Source organism: Neophocaena asiaeorientalis, unplaced genomic scaffold, assembly GCF_003031525.2.
Source record: "Neophocaena asiaeorientalis asiaeorientalis breed wild unplaced genomic scaffold, Neophocaena_asiaeorientalis_V1.1 scaffold134, whole genome shotgun sequence".
NCBI lineage: Eukaryota > Metazoa > Chordata > Mammalia > Artiodactyla > Phocoenidae > Neophocaena > Neophocaena asiaeorientalis.
In genome coordinates this window covers 14,146,956-14,167,963 of record NW_020185339.1, presented here as the reverse complement: position 1 = coordinate 14,167,963, position 21,008 = coordinate 14,146,956, and the positions used below count along the sequence as shown (strand labels likewise).

General features: G+C 40.5%; 1 protein-coding gene across 1 annotated transcript; it reads right to left on the bottom strand.

The window, feature by feature from the left end:
* Nucleotides 1-1,295: 1,295 nt before the first annotated feature.
* Nucleotides 1,296-6,242, bottom strand: IL22 (interleukin 22). The gene is made up of 5 exons (XM_024737095.1): nt 6,057-6,242; nt 5,077-5,142; nt 4,822-4,965; nt 3,829-3,894; nt 1,296-1,403 (listed from the first exon to the last, which is right to left on the bottom strand). Exons 1-5 carry the CDS (start codon nt 6,240-6,242, stop codon nt 1,296-1,298), a joined length of 570 nt encoding a protein of 189 aa, XP_024592863.1.
* Nucleotides 6,243-21,008: the final 14,766 nt, after the last annotated feature.

The window sequence follows — 21,008 nt, the reverse complement described above, 5'->3', positions numbered from 1 at the left end:
GATAGACCTAGAGTCTGTCATACAGAGTGAAGTAAGTCAGAAAGAGAGAGACAAATACCATATGCTTACACATATATATGGAATTTAAGGGGAAAAAATGTCATGAAGAACCTAGGGGTGAAACAGGAATAAAGACACAGACTTACTAGAGAATGGACTTGAGGATATGAGGAGGGGGGAAGGATAAACTGTGACAAAGCGAGAGAGAGGCATGGACATATATACACTACCAAACGCAAGGTAGATAGCTAGTGGGAAGCAGCCGCATAGCACAGGGAGATCAGCTCGGTGCTTTGTGACTGCCTGGAGGGGTGGGATAGGGAGGGTGGGAGGGAGGGAGACGCAAGCGGGAAGAGATATGGGAACATATGTATATATATAACTGATTCATTTTGTTGTGAAGCTGAAACTAACATACCATTGTAAACCAATTATACTCCAATAAAGATGTTAAAATGAAAAAAAAAACAAAACAAAACAAGTCTATATAGGTAGTATAACAGATTCCCCCAGAAATCAGTTAGACCTAGCTTTAATAAGGGTCCACTGCTTATAGTGACACAGTGTTTTTTAACATGTTTCTGATTCAGTTTTCTCATCTGTAAAATGTGGATAATACTAATAGCCACCTCATTTACTTAGAGTCAGGAATAAAATCATTTATACAGGTTCTGGGCCCATTTAGCAAATAGAAATGATTACACGATGATGATGATGATGGTGGTGGTGGTGGTAATATTAAAGGGGGAAAAATCACAAAACCACAAGATTTAGGATACCGAAGTTTTTATTGAGATAAAATAAACATATCATACATAGCTCCATAATTATTATCATAAATATTAATATTAGCCTTATGATTAAGTAGAAATATCTTATAATGCTTCTATAAATAAACCCATATTAGTAAAATGACATAAATAAGACAGGTACTTATAACAATAAATTAATTCATAAATATAAATTATTGATTATGGAAATGAAATTATTTAGGGGCTTTTCCCTAAAGAGATGGGAAAGTAATCTTTTTTGTGGGGAAATAGACAACTGCTTAAAAATTAAATTTCTGTGTATAAAACACCAACTACGATAAAATGTTATCTATTAATAGAGCTCGTTATGCTTGGAAGGTCTACCTTCTGTCGTATGGATAAAAGTGACATTGTTCTCTTTTTTAAGCTAAGCAGGGGTTTGTTTAGAATCCACACAGGACTGTGGAGTTTGGCGTCCCCTTTTTCTTTTGATAAAAGAAAACCTCAGGGGATCTTATTGTTATTTCTAACAGGCAAGAAGCGTTAGTTATCCATTTTCGAGCTTTGCCCTGGACGAGTGCATTCATTTTTCAGGGCCATAAACAGCAAATTCAGTTCTCCAATTACTTTGATCTCTCCACTCTCTCCAAGCTGTGAAAATAAGAACACACAAGTATTTCAGCATTTATACCATGTTTTCTAAAGAGAAACGAATTAGAGGGAGATGAGATGGTTAGGTTGCTGGGACAGAAACCAAGGTTTAGCCTTCTGTAAAAGATCAGTAATAATACCCTTTTAGCAAGTGTACGTGATTTGCCAAAGACTTTAAAAGTATGGCTATCTGAACTGAGAGGGCACCTGTGGGCATCAATCTAAGCTGATGATGTTTCAAACCACTTCCTAACCAGAGCAAGCAGATAGAGGCTGTGCTGGGATCTGGGGGACCCAGAGTGCCACTCATCCTCCTTGCCCTACCTCCCATGCCCACTACTGTCTATGACCAACCAGTTACATATAACCACTTAGTTCAAACAGCCTTGTATCCAAACTGCACATTACCAATACACATGGGCTTTTTCTGTTTCCACTTTCTTGACCGAGGGGTAGAAAAAACAGGTTTTCACATTTATGGGGAAAATACCAAATGCATCCTATCCAGTTGCTTTAAGAGTAGAAGGCCAGATACGACTTCTAACACCCCTTCTTTCCTCCTCCTTCCAAGCAGCAGGCAAATGAGGCTTTCAAACTCCATGGGTGAGGGAACCCAAGTTCAAGTCCAAATCATCCTCCTCTGAAATTCATCTAATCTATTAAATGTGCTCAAGATTACCTCAAAGAAAACAACAACCCTAAGTCATCACTGTCATCTAGATTGCGGTCTCCTTTCTCTTCCTGCTTTCTTCCACCATTCCATCTTTCCATACTTCCTTTGACATAATGCCAAGAGATCATTTTTATATCTCAAAGACTCCCAAGATTATAAAGAATTTTAAAGCTTCTCTTGCCCTACTGTGTGTCATCCGTTCTGCTATAGCCTGCTCTCTGCTTTTACCTCCAGTGACGGAATTACTACCCCCCAAGACAACCCTCCCGTTTCAGACAGCGTTGACCAGTTTTTCCTCATGCTGCGATTTGTCTGAATAACATTCCTCTCACTATGCTTTCTGGAGCTAAAGGGAAAAACAAAAGCATAACCACTCTTCCACGTGGCAACCGGTGGCAAACGTGAAAGTCAGTTCTCTCAAAATGGATTAAAAGATTTAAAATCTGTTTTCCCACACAGATCACCATCAGATTTTTCTCTCCCACACTTCACTTTTCTAAAGACAACAAAGTAAGCCGACATGAGGGATTTTTCAAACCAGAAGCGCAAAGTACTTCTTGGCTATGGCATGCTAATATTCAGCCCTCCACGTCTAGCTAATGATTCTATAAAAAGAGAGTTGATCTTCACAATGAAAAACAACAAATCCTTCAGTTATCAAAGGAAGAGCCAGACACGTTCATTAAAGCATGTTCAGGAAGAAAGACTTTTTATAAAAAACATCAAGATGGAAAAAAGGGGGAATTGAGGTTACGCTTGTTCCTGAAAATTCCATCAACTAGAGCCTTCATGTTTCTGAGGTTTCATTGTACCTGCTTGCCAAATCATCACTTTTGCTGCTACTAATCATACCTCTGGTTTTTGGATGAGTCACAGTTGCTGGCCTGACCCTTCCACCATTGTTCTTTTCCTCAAATAGGCCACTTGACAATATCTTTCACTGTTGAAATATACACTAACCTATACCAGATAGATGCTCACTAGGGCATTGTTGAAGGAGGGAGGAGACTAGAAAGGAAGGAAAATGAGAGAGGAAGAAAAGAGGGTTTCCAGCTCGGACTTTCATTTCCCTATAATGAATCCGTTACTAGTATTTTCATTCTATTTGAAACGGTGTAAAAGAAACTGGGGGTTGTTCACTTTTGCTTTTAAATTAAAATCAATAGATATTGGGTATTATATTATAACAGTTAAATGTAAGTATCAATCATTCCAGAAATTCATCCTATATGCACGTCCAGCTCTTTTGTTATGGTTGTTCTGGCTATATTTCTCCAAGTTTTAAATCTTCAAATGAATGACTTCAAAAATTATTTCAAATAAATTTACCCCCAGACACTTTTCTGGTTTTGAACAAATGCTTCTTCAGATTAAATGAATCAGTAGGAATCTTAAATTTCCCTTAGAATTAATGAGACTAAATATAATATCCATTGCTTCTGGCCTGGATGGGATTCAGAAGACCTGCATTCTATTCTGGCTCTGCCAGTGAGTGGCATATAGGGTGATGAGATTAGATGATTTAAGTTCCTAGCCAGTTCTAGAATTCTATGATTTGCAAAATTTGGAAATTGACTTATAAACATATAGACACATATAAACACATATGCACCTAAATAGTCAACCCAATGGCAGGAGAATCAAGTAAAAAATCATGACATGGAGGGAAAAAAAGGAAAGAAAAGAAAGGAAAGGAAAACAACATTTGTCTCTTCTAGCAAATGATTTAGCATTAACAGTTATTAGTAGTACCTTTTTCACTGTGTCCTTCAGATTCTGTACATTTCTCTGGATATTCTGGTTGTCACACTCCATATGCTACAAAATGAAAACCAGAGTAACAATTTTAACACAGCCGTACTGAAGCTTTTTGAACCTCAGCGCCCCTAAATGAGGTAAGTTACATTCACCTGGAATTAATGTGCTTAGCAAATTTGCCCACAATGACCTAGATTTCACCAGTGGCCTAGATTTTCTGAGCTCTTGAATTTCCTTGGACACCAAAGTCCAGTCATTTCTATTACATGGGACCTCACTTCACTTTTGGGAAACCCTACTGAGGTTGAAGTTTGTGGAAAGAGTGGAGTGGTTTATGCAAATCCTGTCAAGAATAAAACCATAACTGCAACTCATCAAAAATGCGTGCTCAGAACAAGAAACATACATAAAGCATCTTATGTGAACAGGGCACTCCGCAATAAATACTAGGCCCTCTTTGCTCTGCTTACTCCACTCAAATCTTTTTTCATAGTTTTAAATGTTCAGAGGCATCGAGTTCACACACCTCTGATTTTGTCCCTTCCCATATCAAAAGCACAGCAGTCTTCACCCACCCACCACCAAATATTAAATCTTCTTGTTTCCCTCTTTCTCTCTTTCCAGTTCCCTCCCTCCATCAACTTATACTCAGTGGATTCATTTGCACCAACTGGTATTTTTCCTTACAGCTCCCAACTCCCTTCTCATCTCACATAACCCGAATTGGTTTTTCCCAGGGACAAATAAGCTCCATGTGGTCTTTCAGACCCTGTCCATCACCATCAACTCAAAGTGTGACTCAATTAAAGCAAAAGTAAACATTCTGTGACTCCCAATGATTCCTGTAATGGTGTTACTGAGGCACTTCTAACTGCCAGCATGGGAGGGGCAACAAACGAGGGTGGGAAAGAAAAGGGCTCCATGCAGAAGAAAGAGGGAGGGGGAGCACCTGGGAGCGGGTGGACTTAGGTTGGGAAAGGAACTTACGCATTGGCCTAGCTTTTTGTTGAGCCTGGCCAGGAAGGGCACCACCTCCTGCATGTAGGGCTTGAATCTATTGGATTGGGGGAGCAGCACCTCTTCAAGGATAAAGTTCAGCACCTGCTTCAGCATACAGCAGCGCTCCATCATCTGTTAGTGAAAGTGAAACAGCAGGGCTCATATTAGGCGACATTCAGAAGACCCAACCCATCCTCACCACCGCTCCAAACAACCTTGAGTGGCATCATGCCTATGGCTTACCTTGACTCCCTGGAACAGTTTGGTCCCAATGAGACGAACATCTGTGTTGTTATCTGCCAAACTAGCCTGGAAGAGAAGAAAAGACTAAGTGCCTGGACGTCAAGGAGCTAGAAGAAATGTCTGTAAGTAGAGCTGTACTCTATCCCCTCTCCCCAGAGCAGCCACATAAGGACTAAAGAAAGGATTCAGATATGTGCATGAGTTTAAAATAATGCTCAGGTGTTGGGAGGAAGGATAAATGAGGAGTTTGGGATTAACATATACACACTACTATATATAAAGCAGATAACCAACAAGGACCTACTATAGCACAGGAAACTATTTTTTGTAATAACCTACAAGAGAGAAGAATCTGAAAAAGAATATATATATGTATATATATATATATATATATATATACATATATATATGAATCACTGTGCTGTACACCTGAAACTAACACGACATTGTAAATCAACTAGACTTCAATAAATAAATATGAAGGTATAATGTACAGCTTAGGTAATATACCTAATATTTTATAATAACTATAAATCCTTAAAAATTGTGGATCACTGTGTTGTACACCTGAAACTTAAATAATATTGTAAATCAACTATACCTCAGTTTAAAAAAAAATGGATTTAAAGCTCCTAGCATAGAGTTCATAACATAGTAAGTGCTCAATAAATGTCATTTTCTTTCTCTTCAAAAAATAAAATAAAATAATGCTTAGAGGAATAAAGGGAAAAATAAATAGTAAGATGAGCTACTAAATGGCTCCTTTCAGGGTAAAACTCAATGTTCGCATCCTAAAGGCGTACATTGGAAGATCTCCACAAAGTCTCAGAAGAGACAGAGCATATGATGGCTGGTCTACCAGTAGAGATAAATGTTGGTTTCTTAAAGATCTTAGATGTGCTCTGAAGAAACTTTAAGAACTATTCAGCTTCCAGGTAGATAAGGATGCAAAAGAAAGAGAGAAAGAGTGAGATGAGTACCTCATGAGCCAACGCGAAGGTGCGGTTGGTGATGTAAGGCTGCTGGAAGTTGGCCCTGTCGAGCCTGCACTGCGACACAATGGGCACAGCCGCTCCTCCCTGCACCCACAGAGCCATGTGGAGGAGGCAGCTGGCCACCAGAGTCCCCATAAGGGAAGAGCTCATAGATTTCTGCCGGGCAGCCATTGTAGACAACACAAACTCGAGCAACTGGTGACTAGGGAAGGAGAACCTGGTATCAAGAGAACAAGAAGCAAAAACAACATAAAGGAAAAAAGTCTCAAGAAGTGTCACCCCCAACAAACAAGCATGCATACCAAGTTTGTTGGAGGACTTACCTGTTGCTTTCAATGATTCTGCTTGTGATGGGAAGGTAGAAGATGCTGCTTTTATAGCCTCCAGGACACCAAATTGTGTGTGTGAAAAATATGACATCAGCAATTATCTAATTTCCAGTGCTGTCTTCTGAGAACTACCTAACCACCATAGGAGCCCGCAAAGCACCACTTCCTAGCTTTCCCAACTTGATACGCCAGCATTTCCCTAAAACGTCACTTTTAGGGCCCAGAGGATGCTTGTACAGACAAATCCCAGAAATTTTCCAAACCCTACATACTTTTCAAAGAAAACAATTGCTTTGCTTTGTAGGTTCCAGGTTTAGTATAATAGTTTTTGATTTCCTATAGTCAGTGAGTAAGCATTTTGGTCATGAACTCATTTTCCTACCAGCTTCATAGATTCTTATCTCATTGGAGGTGATCAAAAATAAAGCACTTACATCCTCTGCTTTAAAATAAACAGTAATGACAGCTTGAGGATAATTCCATTTTCAAAAAATAATTTTATCTCATTTTTTAAAATATGCTGAGTCCTGGAGAAGACTTACATTTAAAAAATAACAGTATTGGCTAATCTAAGCACTGTTTTCCTCCGGTTCTGTGACTTTTTTTAAGTGATCATAACAATTATACTAGATGCAAATATACCTTAAATTTTTTCATTAAATTATAATCAATATCAATTTAAGTTTGGAGGTATTAATGCCGAACAATCTGATCGCTATTTTTCTTAACATGCAAGTATTTTAAGAATACAAGCAATTATACTTCAATAAAGATTGAAAAAAAAGAATATAGTAAATACAGTAGTTCATCCTAAAATTTTACCTGCACTACTTCTAAACAACACACAGGTCTCAAAAAAATTTTCCAAAAACCTTATAACATTTTTTATTATATATATGAAGGTCTAAAGAAGAGAGTCTTGCAATTTAGTTATTACATGTAGACTTTATTAAAAATACATTGAATTCTATATAATACCTAAAAACTAGACTGAAACCCTCCCAATGGGTGGGAGCAGGGAGCAAGTACACTGACCTATTGCTAAGGGAAGGAATGTGAATTTGTGCAAAGTAGTTTGATCAGATATTTCTCTTCACAACGAGTTCAGATCAGGAACATCAAAGAAGGGATGTGAATAATTGTAGAAACTTGAGCATTTTGTGAGATGGCACAGACCTAGGCAAGGAGCCACAGTAAAGGCTTAGGACAGCATGAGGACGCTGAGCATTTGGGAAGGTAGTCTTAGGAAAAAGAGAAGGTTAAGGCGGGTAAATAAAAACTAGACCCATTGCCCACATCTTCTTTTGGTTGTTCATGAGCCCAAGATGAGGAAACTCTTCTTTTCCAATTTCCTGTTAATAAGATATGACCATTTTTGTCCAGCTCTCTATATAATTATATTAGCATTAGGGTTAAGAGTTAAGCTCTTAACTCTATGCAGAGTTAAGCCCTATGTATAGAGTTAAGAAATATAATGGATTAAATAGGCTTTTGTTTGTTTGCCTGGGAACCTTACAAACATACATAATTTTGTTCCCGGGGAAAATAAGTTCTGATATTATTGAATTATATGCTTTTGAGGGAAGAGTCTCTCTCTCTCTCTCTCTCTCTCTCTCTCTCTCTCTCTCTCTTTCATCTTTGTATCTCCAACACTTAGGACAGTGCCACACATGTAGGAAGGACTTGGTAAGAGCACGTTGAATGAATAAATAGATTAAGTTAAATAATTTACTAAGTATCTTTGGGAATATGCATGGAGATAATTTGGGTACTGCCTTTATAGCACTTCTAACGTTGGGGTTTGACCCAGTACTACTTGCCAGCTTCCTGCATAAGGAATAAATAGCTGTGAAACAAAAATAAAATGCCAGAAATTTGCAAACCAGTCTTTAGTAGCAGTGATACATCTATTATTCATTATATGGCCCTGATGGACAACCGTTAATAAGATAGTGTTAATGGAGCAAAGATCTTAGGTCTTAGTGAACTTGACCAAGCACACTAAGGGGAAAATCTGTTCTAGAGCTGTATGTGGATTTCTAAACAGTCATACAAGGAGTCTCAACAACATTTGCTATTAGGAGAGATTGTAGATACAGCATAAAATGGCTTCTGTGAAAATAGCTAGAGACATCTGTATGCTAAATAATTTCAGATCATTAATGGGCCTTCTTTGCTGTTGTTTCTTTGTGAATTTTCAGCTCTCTCCCAGAAGCCACCCTGGACAAAGGGCAACCCCAGCATCCTGCTCCCCGGTCCCAGACAAACTGTACCCACGGTCGATCTTAGCTATTTGCAACAATCTACCTGGTCTAATGCCAGGAAGGGCTAACCAGAGTCCTCTGCCAGAAGTAGGCTTTTTTGTCTCATTCACCACACCAGCCCCAGCACCCAGAACGGTGCCCGGCACACGACAGGCGATGGATATTCACTGACTGCATGATTACACTCCTTCCCAACCCGTTGGCCGATGCTTGGAAATCCACAATGCATTCCTTTAAAGTATACATCTCTCTAGAAGTAGGACTTTAGGTATCTCAGGTAAAAAGTTCTGTATTCATCATACTCCTCAGTACAACACACATGATCACTGTTCCATACAAGGTTCCTTCTGGGTGGGTGTTCATGTGTGTGTGTGTGTGTGTGTGTGTGTGTGTGATCCCACCCTCATTATTCTCCTTCCCTCTGCACCAGTCACCCACCACCACCTCTAAACCTGCCATAGACAACTGCTCTAATTTGACATACATTTCTAAATATATATGCATCCTTGTAAAACAGCAAGTAGCAAGTGTTGTTTAGTGGTGGGGTGTATTTTTATTTTATAGGAATGGTTCTCTTTCTTAATCTTTCACGTGGCACTGTGGTCTTGCAACCTACCTGCGTTGCTGTGTGTAGCTCCTATTTCTAACGTGACGTGCCATACTGAGTCTCCACATTTTACTTATTTGTCCCCCCTTTGTTGGGCACCTAAACCACTCACAGGCATCACAGCACTAAGCAACCCCTTCCAAGTCATTTTAACGGTAATTTTAGAGAATATCTTTGACACAGTTATCCAGGAGTAGGTCCACTGGGTCATAGAGATAAATTCATTTACTAGATACATCAGATTCCTCTCCAGAAACGCAGCATTGATTTACTCTCTCACATCAGTGAAGAAAGCTTTCTGCTTTCTTTTTTTTTTATTTTGGGGGTAGGAGTTTATTAATTAATTAATTAATTTATGCTGTGTTGTGTCTTCGTTTCTGTGCAAAGGCTTTCTCTAGTTGTGGCAGGCGGAGGCCACTCTTCATCACGGGGTGTGGGCCTCTCACTATCGCGGCCTCCCTTGTTGTGGAGCACAGGCTCCAGACGCGCAGGCTCAGTAGTTGTGGCTCACAGGCCTAGTTGCTCCACGGCATGTGGTATCCTCCCAGACCAGGGCTCGAACCCGTGTTCCCTGCATCGGCAGGCGGACTCTCAACCACTGCGCCACCAGGGAAGCCTTCATTGTTGTTTTAATTAGCAGTTTTCATACATTTGCAGCCACTTGGGTTTCCTTTTATGAATTGATTTTTTACATCAATTGCCCATTTTTCTAATGGGCTTTGGTCTTTTATTGTTGTTGTTGATGATGATGATTTGTAAGAGTACCGTGTATATTTTATTCTCTTTTTGGTTGTAGGCAACTCTTCTCCCAGTTTGTGTCCTATCTATTAACTTTTTCTACTTGTCCTTTGTTGAACAGAAAACGTAATTTGGATGTCATGTAAAACATTATTTTTCATTATATGGTTTGTGCTTCTCGAGGTTTTGTGTAAAAATCTCCCTCCATCCCTAGGTCACAAAGATATTCTTCTGTCTTTTCTTTTATTTACCCTATAATTTTGCCTTTCACAATCAGGTTTTTAATGCCTTTGTGTAGATGATGGGAAGTAGGGAATCAGTTTTATTTTTTCCACATAGCGAGCCAGTTTTCCCAACACAGTTTACTAAACAGTGAGTCCTTTATCATATGTGAATTTCCCATTTATAAGTAGCTATCTTTGAGCTCTCTGTTTTGTTACACTGGTTTATTTATTTTTCCCTTTTTGTTCTTGAGCTAGTTCCGTATTTTTTATTACTGAGGAGTGTCATTATATCTAGACAGGAAAGTCTACCTTCTTTTCTTTACTTTTTCAAGGTTGGCTTAGCTAGTCATGAAATTTTTGTATATATTTTACATAAATTTTATAATAGATTTGTCAAGTTTCTAGAAAAATGCAGCAGAAACTTTAGAATATCATTTAATGTAAAGATTAATTTGGGAAGAATTAGCATCTTTATAATTCATTCCATCCCAGAGCATTTACCATCTATCTCTCTTCTATGGAAGATTTTCTTTTATACCCTTTGATAGTCTTTCAAAATTGTATCCCTGAGATCTGGTGTATTTTTTAAATTCCTAGCTACATTATAGTAGAAGTAAGATTTTAAGCTATTATTTATCACTTTCACCTGGGTGTGAATGAGTACCAAGATGGCTTGGAGAAAGAGACTATGTGGGCTACTCATCTCCTGAGGACATAAAAAGCATGTACCTTTTTCAACTTCAGTAGAGAGGAGAGATAGAGGTACCTAGCAAAGAACAAAGCTAGAGACTGGGGTTCCCAAATGTGAACTTCCTTTACTTTTCACTTCTGCTCAAGTATAACCCTGTCAGTACCCAGGACAACTTCCTACCGTGTCCACCCTCCCTCTTAACACCCTGCCCACAAAGACACTTGTCAACCATAGCCACCTTTCTCTCCTTCCTGAGGACTAAATCTTGTGAATCTGTACTTAACCTCATCTTAAAGGGAAGACTATACTCACAGGGATGTGTCATAATATAAATGAGTACAGTTTCCTCTCTAGTAATACCAAGTACTGAAATTGATTTAAATGATAGAAGAAAGCAACGTTTATGCAGTTCCTCACTACTCTAGGACATAAACACAGAATTTGACTTTGGCTTCTTAATGTCCACCCTCTACTGTCAGATTTTTTTTAACCCATAGATCCATCCCAGTCTCTCTTTCCACTGATTATTTTGGCTAGTAAATAAGTCTTAAAAAATCATAATTCACCCTTGCTTATATCACCAGATATTCTAAATCATAGCTAATTGCCTATTATCAGTGAAACTTTTATCCCAACTCTCTAATCAGTTTTAGGATTATTAATGTTTCTCACAGTCATTCGCACAGGTTAAATAGTATTTTAAAACATGACTTTAAAAATTCATATTAAAAACTCTATGTATCTTAGTGCAGTTTAACCAGACCCTCTCAGTCTCTGATAAGAAAATTTGGGGCCATGTGAACTAGACATTTCCTATATTCTCATGACCCTGTTGAACTTGTTAAAATACAACTGATCAAACACAGTTCCAATTCCTAGGTGATTTGGTTTTAAGATATCACAAACATCAATCCTGAGAAAATGTCCCCTTTCCCTTTTCTTTGTCCTAATTCAAAAGCTGTGTGTGCTATAAACAGGACAGAGCATCACCAATGTAGGTCAGTTGGACAAGATGTCACTCTAAATCAGTGCAAGTCTGAAATGCAGTATGTTTTAAGAGAAGTACCATTTTGTGATTACCTCCAAATTCTTATAACCAGATAAACTAAGCTAATTAATTTCATTCTGTTTAACAAATATCTGTTTTGTTTCTATTGGAATATTTTACCGAGTAAGGGTTCTTGAACCCATGTTTAATACTTTTAAAAAATACAGTAACAGTTAACGAATTGTGTTGTAGTAGCCTTCGGATTAACCTGAAACGGGCTTACCTTTGAGAGGAAACACTGAAGTACCTAAACACTGATTAGAGAAGTGGAATTGAGATTGAACTCATATTAGTAAATTAACATACCTTTAGAGAAATTTGACCTACAGGCCTTTATATGAGTAGGGAGGGAATTAAATGTAAGAACCAGATGGAAATAGTATTGTAATACTTAAAAGCCTAGAAAAGGGAGGAGTTAACAATACATAATAAAGTCATAGACAGCAGGATCATCTATTAGAACATTTAGTTGAATGGGTCCAAGAGGAAATATCTAAGTAGGTTTACCAGGAAATGGAGCAGAGACAAAGAGCTATGCACAGGTTGCTGAATGAGAGAAAAAGGGTAATTTGCTTTATTTATTCATTTCCTCATGCATTTCTTCATTGCAACATCAGCTCCATAAGAGCTCAGACTCTTATCTGGCACAGTCCTTAGAACATCCTTTTCTATGTGTTTATCATGGTTTAATAAAAGTTTTCTTAACATTCTTCAGAATCAGTTACACCTTTTCAGCGGTGACCCTGTCCACATTTTTCTGTTACTTGGGCAATAATTTCCAGGGCAGCTTCTGCTCGGTTCTGTACTTCTCAAGAAGTGATCAGTGTCGACCTTCACTATCTGTTCAGGGTTCTCTTCTTAGGTCATGGACAAAACCAGGGCCACACCTTGATTTCTAGAGCTGATCCTACACATCCCAGATTTCGTCTCTTTTCAAGCCTACTCCCTTCCAAGCACGAGAATTCCTACTTCTTTATCTTGACAACTCAATGTATTAATGACTGCTGAATATCTGCCATGTGCCTAATACTGTCTTGGGCTCTCAGAGATGCAAAATGACTAAGACATGGCCCTGGCCTCAAGAAGCTTATTAATACAATTGATTCAATAACATTTTTAATTCAACTGCTATGTCCCAGGTACTGGGCTGGACACTAGGGAGGCACAGATGAATAAGGTGTATTTCTTTCCTTTGGAGCACTCAGAGTATAATGGAGACTGTGATCACTCAAAGAGAAAAGTAATGATTCTTGTAGTATTATCCTACAAGTACAAAATAACATTAAATGAATAAAACATGCTACAATGGAATTATAACCAAGATGTTGAATTTGAGTAAAATTGTTAATACTATCAGTATTTGGATCAGTTTAAAGCACGGAAGAAGGGTTTCCCAAGAAGAGGAAATGGCAGGGAAAAGAAACCTTGGAGATGGGGCTGGTGGAAGAGAAATGACTAGTTAGATTAGAATAGAATGATGTGGAGAAGTGATGGCAAAGAAGGGGTGGGGTAGATAGGGTAAGAGCAGCTTACGAGCAGCTTTGAATACCAGCCAGAACAGTCTACACTTGAGACAATGGGCAATAGAGAGCCATTATGGACAGTTGTGCATGCAAGGGACTTGTATAAAGCAATAACTTAAAAAGACAGCCTGAGAGTTACGGGAAACATGAATTGGAGAGGCAGAAACTGACATCAAGGAGATGAGCTAGGGGACTATGACAGCAGCAGCAGGGGAAATTTAGCACTACTGGTGCCGTAAGAAACAATGAAGACGAAGGCCAGAATCCAAATATACCGGCGCCACCAGAGGGTAAGATTTAGACTTAACACTAGTTTGAGTTTGTGACACAAAATATTTTTTGAACACTTTAATTGAGGCAATTCAGTAAAAAAAAAAAAAAAAAAGCTACTTAAGATGTTTTAGGAACTAGTGATCCTTGAAACATAGTCCCATACACTACTGGTGATCAGTTGAATGATCTGGTAAGCAACTGGCATACCCAGAGTGCAGAGATGCCATATGCGGGTCCCTGAGAAGGTGCAGCCACTTAGGAGAAAAAGATAAATGGAATAGGAACCGCTGACTTTGAGGGAAATTTAGGTCAAATTTGAAGGCTTCAGGCAGAATCACCAGACTGCTGCCACTGGTTATATCTGCAGCAGCCCAAAGGCTTCTAACCAACCTTCTCCTCATAATGGATTCATGAGCCCAAAGGGTCCCTTCCTGTCCTCAGGGATCACTCCTCCTCCCCAACTCTAGCTGAAATGACAGGTGGGGAACCAACTGAAGCCAAGATCAAATACGTTTCCCCCGTGGAATGGGGTGCAGTGGGGGGAAAGGATAAGAATGAGAAGGCTGGGGCCGGGGAGATCGTATGTTTGGAGAGAGGGGTAAAAGGGACTTGGTGGCTCCTGGATTTTGCCCTCATAGAGATGGCCTACGCACCCAAAGCAGAGAACTGCTAGTGAAAACAAAATTATCACTTGGTTGACAAAGATTCTAGTTGCTTTGACAGCTTCTCGACAGAGCCTGAGCAACAGCGTGCACTAAGACAAAACCCTTCTGCTCATCAGACACTCAGACAATCTGGAGGCAACTGAGTCATGAGAGCTGATTTCTTCAGCTTCAATGTCGACTGCCCTCATCTCCACACATTCCCAACAGAGAGAAGCACGTGGGAGAGTGGTTTCCGCTGACTTTGACCTAAAGGCAGAACTTTATCCAAAAACATCAAGGACGTGACTAGAGACGTTCCTGCTTGAGGAAGATCTTTGGTGTGACCTTTTTTACTCTCTTTCATACAGACACCCAATCACAGTTCACCATTGGTCTCTTCTTCCCATTCCCAATCCTCCAGCCCCACCCAGAATCTCTCTTTTCAGGTTCCATAAGAATTGAGTTAAAATTCTTCAACTTGGCATCATCTTGGTCTCTGAATCTGATTTGTTCTGATAACCATATTCTCAGGCTGTTCTCAGCCAGCCATGAAAATGTGCTCCTGTTGGGCTTTCAGGAGCTCCGCCAGATCCTTTGAGGAAAAAAAGGAAGTTTGATGATGTCGGTATAGTTTCTATTGGAAGGAAAAGCGGTGGTTTATATCTGTGGACAGCATAACACTGACTGAGTCACACACATTCTAGTCTTTCTTTCCTTTTCCTCGTTAACAATGGGGTCAATTATTCACATTTCTCAATAACTATTATCTTCAGTTAGAATGGATTTGAAGCAAAACTGTGGAATAAAAGAAGCGTGCTTTGGGACTGTCATCTCTTCCTTTCCACACCATTTCATTCACCATCGTCTCTCTCCTCTCCAGCTCCAACCTCTAGCCCAAACTGTTTTATATGCATACTAAGTGATAAATCATAAAACTAATATCATCCATAATTTTCATCTGTTCTCCCAGATTTTATCTCATTTGATCTTCATAATAACTTGTCAAATTATGTTATTCCAATTCTACAGATAAGAAATATGAAGCTCAGAAAGGACAAATAACTTTCTCCAAGTCAACTGTTACACAATGACAACTCCAGGGCTAATGAAGGGCTTTTTCCATCACCATGCTATCTCATAGTGAAGTGTCAAGCTAAACGCATCTCCAATTATAAGATTTCAAGTATTAGCAATCCAGGCAAAGGAAATACTTGGTCAGCAAAGAAAGTTTCCTGGAATCCATGAAACTATACCACTTCCTCTTCCACTAAGTCACATAGTACCTTGTGTGCACTCTTAACATGGCACATGTGAATCTGAATTAAAATACCCTGGTTATCTCTCTGTCTATCTCCCCAACTAGATGGCTGGCTCCATCACATCAGGGAGCATGGATAGGTCAGTTTTTATGTGCTTCTCCCTGTAATTCCATTAAATACCGTGGTCTGTCTGTCTCTCTCTCTTTCTCTCTCTCCCTCTCTCTCTCTCTCTCTCTCTCTCTCTCTCTCACACACACACACTACAACACTTTATGTTTTGCCTAGGGATGACCTGAAGTAAAGTGAAAAGGACAAGAAGTGAGGATATGGCTATTCTACATAACATTTAATATTGTTACATGATTACTCAAACTGAACATAGAGAGTTTTTTTATGGGAAATCTTCCTCTTACATTAGGAAGAGAGATTGAGAGAGAATGGCAAGGAAAAAGAAGGGGAGTGCCATGGGCACCAAAGGGAGAGGAGGAGCAAACTGCCCACTTCCTTATTTTGTGAAGGATAAAGCTTGCACTCACGTGAACCCGGCCTCTCTGTGGTTCATTCTTTGAGCTAAATCAGACCTGGAAGATTCACTGAGAGAAAGTCGGGTTGGGAAGGATGCCGTCTCTGTGTCTCATGAGAGTTATCCAGTTCTTCCTACCACAAGTAGACACACATGCCCCCAGAGTGACCCAACTTCAATGACCACCCAAGTTCACCGCTTTTCTGCTTTCTCCACAGTTGCAAGGCCATCCTCAGGGCACTCTAGATGAAAAACTGAAACTGTGGGTAATTATTAGTCAAATCCTTTTCACCTGCCTTCACTAATCAAGCTTGTTTTAAGACTTGCATGTCCTCCAAGCGGCTTGTGGCCTAAACAATGGGATGTTTGCCCAAGTGGTTTTCCAGGAACTTGGGGTCAACTGTGTCTAGTAGGAGCTGAGCTGGTTATGACTGGATAGGACCATGGACCCTCCCACTGGGCATGAGCAAGGTCCCCTTGTGACCTTTTGACCTCAGGGAGCCAAAAACTCTACCCTCAGATGTTGCTGAGTGCCTCCACATTTGAACGGGCAGAGGCCTGGAGCATAGTTACACCTGCCCAGAACCACAATCACTGCACCTTTTTTCAATCAGCTTTCCCCACGCTCCCCACACTCCCCATGCCTCAAACCACCCTGCAGCTTCATTCCTCATCCCATAAATACCCTGAGCCCCTCGCCTTTGGGGAGGTGAATCGGAGACTTGTTCTCCCATCTCCTCGCTTGGCTGCCTTGGGAATAAACCCTCTCTTTGCTGCAAACCTCCGCATCTCAGCATTTTGTCTTGCTGCACCCAAGCAAACAAACCTGGCTCGGTAACAAACCCACAGTGGCAGCCACGCTCACCTTCTTTACTAGACCTGTTCTCCTCCACTCTTCCGCCGTTATGTTGACCCCCAGACTGCTCGGGGTTTCCAACGTTTCCCCCATGGAGGCATAGCCTCAGCAGAAACACACCATGCCCTGGTCCTTACCTCCTGCCCCAAACCTCATCAAAAATTGTTCTGACCTGTATTGCTACTACCCACTGTGGCACCAGGTAACTGAGACAATAATGGCTAACTAATCCACACCTAGGCATTAATAGCTAAGAAATTCTACATGCAGATAGGCATTTTTGCAGGATTCTTTAACATCTTAGCTCAAAGGAGCAACTGGCGGGAAACTGGTACAAAATGACAGGCTTATAGAGGAAAGAGTTTGGATATGTGGCAACTTTCCGTGCCTCTTACGCATGTGTTGGGCTACGCCCTACCCTGACCCCCTGACTTTCTTATAACATTATCATTTCTGTGACCTCTTTGGAAATATTTGTGGTTGGCTGCATTCACTGTAATTGAGAAAGAGTACAGGGGTTTTTATATTTTCACATAAGATCCCAAAATGTATGATTGCATTATTGGCACCAGGTTGACTTGGGGGACTTAATAGCATGCTCACTACCAGATAGCCATGAATTAACTCCCCCAGGAGGTCCAGAAAACCTCTTCCAGGGACGCTTCTGAGAACATGTTCTAATACCATGTTTGCCTATGGGGTTCCCCTGAAGCACCCTGGTGGTTTAGTGTTCTCGACAATGACTTACACAATGAAGGGCATTGAGGGAAAGAACTGGAAGCCAGCATCACTTTACCTCAAGAGCCACAAATGCTTCCTTCTTTCATTTTTTCACACCCACAAAAAGAACCGAAACTCTACCTTGATCTTTTGAGATAATCCACTTTCCTAGATGTCTACATTTGTCACACGATGTTGCTAGGTGCTGGCAAAAGCATCATTCATCATCATGAATTAAATTAATTAAATTAATTTGAAATAAAATAAAAGTGCTGACACTCGGATAGAAGTTATGTCCTGAAATCCTGATCTATCCAGAAAGGACTTTTCCACGAGTTTATGAAAAGCCACTCCTCCCCATAAGTCAGTGTCTCACAAGAGCATTTATTGAGTGACTTCTGCATGCCTGACCCTGTGCTGGTCCTCATTATGTAGGAGGAAAGAAACGTAAGGAACACCTCCTTACCTTATATTTGAATCAGTGAGACAAACACAAAGAAGGAGCAATTAGGAAACATGAAAGTAATGGTCAGAACAGTCAGTGTTGACATTAAGTATGATAGAAATTCAGATCAGGGTGAGTGTTGGGCTGCACTCCAGAGGCCTGCAAGCCCTGTGCTTGCCCAGCCTCAAGACCAAAGAAAGAGCCCCCGGAGCCAGTGACAGAGACATCAGTGGTTGAATGGATGGGGGATCTTACTTGTCTGAAGCAAGGTCCTGGAGCGACACCCCACCGCGTGCTCAGCAGTCTTCGCTATGGGGAGAGGGAAGTTGCCAATTACAGGGGGAATTGACGTCAGGTTGATTTATCGGTTACCAGGGAAACCAGCAGAGGAGCAGACCCCTTACTGCCCTTTCGATAAGCTATCATAGTGGAGCCCTCCTGATCTAAAGTTTAGAACAATCACGAACTGGGGCTGGGGGCAAGTATGTAGGCATTTACTGGTTAGGCTGTATGATTAAGAGAGTTTAATCTTGTGAGTAGGGTGTAGGTGAAACAGGCACTGGTCGAGCAGGGCATGTACAGACAGCAAGAGAACAGCCATCTTAAATGACCTGACCATAGTGAGAAACATGTACATGTGCAAATTTCTTGTTAAAAATCCCTCTTTTTTAAGAAATTTTGCCATCTTCCTTTTTCTACCCCTATTAGAGAAGAGAAAGGAATTTGACCTTCAGGGTCCCAAGTGAAGCTAAAAAGTTATCCTTGCCTGTTCACAATTTCTGCTCTGAGCCACAGTCATAAAAGGAATCTGAATGTAGTATAACAACATGACTTTGGAATAATAGCCTTCTAGGCCAGCAGAGAATCAACCCAAAACACAGGTACCCCCTTGGATGTCCAGGCCCCAAACACTGAGCGAACAAGCCAGAATAATTTGAAATTAGAGAATTCCATTTTAGCAGAGAGTGGGAGTAGTGTAAGAACCGTACACTGCTTTGAGTTGTCATCAACAGAGAATTAATAGAAAGTTAAAATCTCTTGACTGGAGGTGGTAGTAAGACTGCATACATTTGTCACAATTCATAGAACTGCACTTCGAAAAAGGATGGATTTTACTATGCATACATTATATCTCAGTAAACCTGATGGAAGAAGAGAAAGAAGGAAGGAGGGAAAGAAAGAAGAAAGAAAAAGGATGGGAGGGATTGAGGGAGGAAGGGAGGAAGGAAAGAAGAATTTGGCTAATATTTGTCTCTCTATCCTAAAATCTAATTGTGTTTGAAAAAATAAAATGGGGCTTACCCAGAGAAGGTATTAATCCCCAATTTTGCCAGTTTCAAGGCAATTGTTTTCTCCTAAATAGACTGTTCAATAATAGAATGGAATGCACTGTCTTGTAAAGGAACAAATTCCTACCACTAGAATGTGGCCAATACTTATATAAAACTTACTCAGCTAGGTGATCTCCACAGCCCATTTATGATCTTTAGCATAATCTTCCAAGGGAGGTATTTTACAGATGAGGAAACAGAGACTCAGAGCATTTATGTGACTGCTATTTGGTGACGGAGGTTGGTCCAAGCAGGAGCAGAATATCTTCTTGCACTTGATACGTATGCGTTGAGTTCCTACCAAGTGTCCATTGCTCTGCTGGGTACGTGTTATCACTGTGATAGATCTGGCCCTATCTTCACAGAGAGTACCATCTACCTAATGAAAACCCCCCCAAAAAGGCCATCATCTTACAGTGTGTCAAGTGCTATGGGGGTGGGGTGGGGAGAGAGGGGACAAAAGGAAGCACGAGGAAGACGTACTTTCCCCAGACTAGACAGATATGAAGAAGTGGCATCTAAACTAAGACCTGATGGCTAAATGAGGAGTTAATGAGGAGGTTGGCAGTGGGAGTGGGATGGGGTGCAGTGGCAGGGAGGGGGCAAGGGGTGAGTTATGGGTGAAGGAAATAACATGTGGGAAGACCTGGAGTTAAGAAGGAAAATAGTGCATCCAAATAACTGAAGTAAGTTCCACATGACTTCAGCGCTATAGGAAGAGTAACAAGACATCTCCCCGAGATGTGCACATGAGTCACTCCTTCATCTCCTTCAGGGGTTCTTTCTCTCTCCCCATCTTTAGGAGCAGTTTTTAGTTCACAGAGATTTTCCATGTACCCTCTGACTCCATGCTTAGACTCCCCATTATCAACATCCCACACCAGAGTGGCACATTTGTTACAGCTGATGAACCCCCACTGACACACCGTTATCACCCCAAATTCCTCAGGTGTTTGTTACAAAACTCCTTCTCAGGGAAGCCTCCCCAACCACCCTGGCAACTGCCAACACCGCCCAACATATATATTCACTCTTTTCTTTTTTTATTAGTCAGCTACTGCTATGTAATAAATTGCCCCAAAACTTAGCACCTTAAAACAACAAACATTTGTTATCTCATATAATTTCCAAAAGTCTAGCTCAGGGTCACTCATGATTTGTAGTTAAGAGCTAGGCCTGCAGTCCTCTGAAGACTTGACTAGGGCTAGAGAATCCAGTCTCTCTCCCACGACTGCTGTTGAAGTCCTTGAGGTGAGGAATCTGGCACATCATGGATGTCACAGAGGGATTCTTCCATCGGTTGCTGCATTTGAACTCCAGTCGTCTAAGGGACTTTCTGACTCAGGGTGTGGTCCATACTGCCATGGCACAAGCCCTCATCAGCTTCACTGCTGGAGACACGCCCCAGGGTTCCACCTACTGTGGAACTAGTCTCATAATTTGGAAATTCTTTGCTGTAAGC

Coding starts and splice junctions, on each gene's coding strand:
- IL22 (XM_024737095.1), bottom strand. CDS start 6,242: ATGGCTGCCCGGCAGAAATCTATGAGCTCTTCCCTTATGGGGACTCTG. Junction 4,966..5,076: donor AACTGTTCCAGGGAGTCAAG/GTAAGCCATAGG, acceptor TTTCACTAACAG/ATGATGGAGCGCTGCTGTAT. Junction 3,895..4,821: donor ACAAAAAGCTAGGCCAATGC/GTAAGTTCCTTT, acceptor TTCATTTTGTAG/CATATGGAGTGTGACAACCA.